The 2,848-nt window shown below is 39.6% G+C and overlaps 1 protein-coding gene across 1 annotated transcript in view; it reads left to right on the plus strand.

The window, feature by feature from the left end:
• Positions 1-2,848, plus strand: part of CGNL1 (cingulin-like 1) — a 159,957-nt gene that overhangs the window by 64,677 nt on the left and 92,432 nt on the right. Inside the window, exon 6 of the mRNA XM_012658027.1 lies at positions 2,068-2,216. Coding sequence (XP_012513481.1) covers positions 2,068-2,216 — 149 coding nt within the window. The remainder of the gene's footprint in view (positions 1-2,067; positions 2,217-2,848) is intronic.

Below are 2,848 nucleotides of genomic sequence, written 5' to 3' on the forward strand. Positions count from 1 at the left end.
CAGGTGATCCTCCTGCCTCAGCCTCCCAAGTAGCTGGGACTACAGGCATGCACCACCATGCCCGGCTAATTTTTTCTATGTATTTTAAGTTGTCCAGCTAATTTCTTTCTATTTTTTTTAGTAGAGATGGGGTCTCACTCTTGCTCAGGCTGATCTCGAACTCCTGAGCTCAAGCAATCCTCCTGCCTCGGCCTCCCAGAGTGCTAGCTGATGTACCAGTTTATCCATTCACCTACTAAGGACATCTTGGTTGTTTCCAAGTTTTGTCAATTATGAATAAAGCTGCTATAAATATCCATATATAGATTTTTGTGAGGACATAAGTTTTCAACTCATTTGGGCAAATACCAAGGAGCACAACTGCTGGATCATATGGTAAAAGTATGTTTAGTTTTGTAAGAAACTGCCACACTGTCTTCCAAGGTGGCTGTACCATTTTGCATTTCCACAAACAATGAATGAATGAAAACACCAGCATTAGGTGTTTTCAGCGTTTTGGATTTTGGCCCATTTTAATAGGTATGTAGTGTTATCTTATTGTTGTTTTAGTTTGCAGTTCCCTCATGACATTGTTTGGGCGTTTAAAATTTTACTGTGCTGTGGTTTGGAAATGCAGTCAGGGAAAACCCCTCACGTGTTTCCCTTTTAAGGCTTATACCTCTGCATTGGTCATTTTTCAATGCCTGCAATTAATTGTTTTATATATTTCATCTGGCTTTTGTAGTTTTTGCTGGGAGGGTAAATCTGATATTAGCTACTGTATCATGACGAAACCAGAATCCCAACAATCATTTATTAACGTTTTATTAAATGTAGGAGAAGTGTTGTATTCTGTAGATTCAGAGATGCCTAAGACATGGTCCCTGACCTCCAAAGTTCATAATCTAATGTAGTGATTTTTAAACTACTCCTGAGAAACGCTGAAGCTAAATTGTGTTCCTATCATTAAAATAGAAAAATGAATGTCTTTCCCCAGTTTACTTACAGGAAGGTTTTGTTGCTGATTTTTTGTTAACCACTGATTTCTATGGACTGGAATCTAGAATTTATTATGAAGAAGCTTTTTAAGTTTTACTTATCCTACATTTAATATGTTAATATTTTATAATATTCTACAGAGTACATTAAGGACTTCTAATATATATGCCACCTATACAAGTTTTAGTCATATTGGACTAGTGTTGAGATATCTGATGAAATAATTCCTGTGGCTGTGGTACATGCTGTAAAATAAAGTTCAGTGGAGTCACAAGGGGGCTGGCATGGTTAGCTCTGCCTGTAAAGTCAGGGAAGATTCTCTGTAGGGGTTGACATTTGAATTGGGTCTTAAGATGTTTAATGTTATGCCTCATCTGTTACTGCACAGATTATATTTGGGGAGGGAAGAGAATTAAAATAAAGCATCCTGAACATCTGAATTAGGATATCTTTGCCTTTAATTATAGGCTTCTAATTCCTCATCTGAAATAAAAGATCTATTGGAACAGAAAAACAAGTTGACTGTAGAAGTGGCTGAACTTCAGCAACAGCTTCAACTAGAAGTCAAGGTATCTGGTTTTCCCATTATGCTATTTTATCCATTTCTGTCTTGGTTGATAAAGAATATTTTATACACTTTAGGATACCCAGGTGAAGGGAAAGCCATTTTCCAAAAGAAACATTCCTCTCATCATTGAGTAAATTCCTCTGTGTTTGGCTGCTGCTATCTAAATAAATTTTATTTTTAAGTAACCACAGCATTTAGAGACTGTTTGCTTTGACAGAGTATAAGAAATGCTGCTGGATTCAGGTAGGCCAACGGGAAACTAAATGCGTGTAAAACATCTGAGCTAAATAATAGACACAGCAGAGTGAGGTTTAGCTGTGTTTGTGTTTTTTCTTTTTACAAGTATTACAATTCATGAAATATAAATATTTAATATTCTTTCTAGTTACAAACTCCTATGCCTTTAATTATGTAGTTTGATTAAGTTGTTTAATAACATTTAAGTGCAAAGACATGGCGTCCAATAGAGTTTAGAATGGGCTTCTGTGGGAGTATGTTAAAATCACACTGATTCACGTTAGAATCAACAGAACATCAAAGAAGAGAGGGAGAGAATGAGAGCAAACCTAGAAGCGCTCCGAAGCCAACATGACACCAAGGTGGAAGAGAACTCCGTGTTGCAGCAGCGACTAGAGGAAAGTGAAGGGGAGCTCCGCAAGAGCCTGGAGGAGTGAGTTCTGGGTTCTCCTGTCATCTGTAGCCAGAACATTTTTGCCCTTTTAACACTACCCAGCCTTCCAAATATTTATAGAGGCTGCCCACCCTTCCTGACCCCCTCTTATCCCTGTAAGACTGTGAAGCTGGCAACGGGTGTAGACTGATAAGCAGAAAGGTTAATAATTATTAAAATTCCTTGTACACCTTGAAGTGTGTCTTATAAAGTTTCAGCCCCTAATGTGGATCTCATGCCAGGTAAGTGGGAAGCAGGGAACGCTGAGTGGTGATATCTAAAGATAGATTTCAAGGAGCCTGGGCCCAGCTTCTGAAAAGCAGGGGGTCAGCTGAGCATGGTGGTTCATGCCTATAATCCTAGCACTCTGGGAGGCCAAGGTAGGAGGATTCCTTGATGTCAGGAGTTTGAGACCAGCCTGAGCAAGAGCGAGACCCTGTCTCTACTAAAAATGGAAAAAAAAATTAACCGGGCAGCTAAAAATAGAAAAAGTTAGCCAGGCATGGTGGCATGTGCCTGTAGTCCCAGATGCTTGGGAGGCTGAGGCAGGAGGATCGCTTGAGCCCAGGAGTTTGAGGTTGCTGTGATGCTAGGCTGACACCACCACACTGTAGCCCAAGTGACAGAGAGTG

This window comes from Propithecus coquereli, unplaced genomic scaffold, assembly GCF_000956105.1.
Source record: "Propithecus coquereli isolate 6110/MARCELLA unplaced genomic scaffold, Pcoq_1.0 Scaffold57, whole genome shotgun sequence".
In the NCBI taxonomy this organism is placed as follows: Eukaryota; Metazoa; Chordata; class Mammalia; order Primates; family Indriidae; genus Propithecus; species Propithecus coquereli.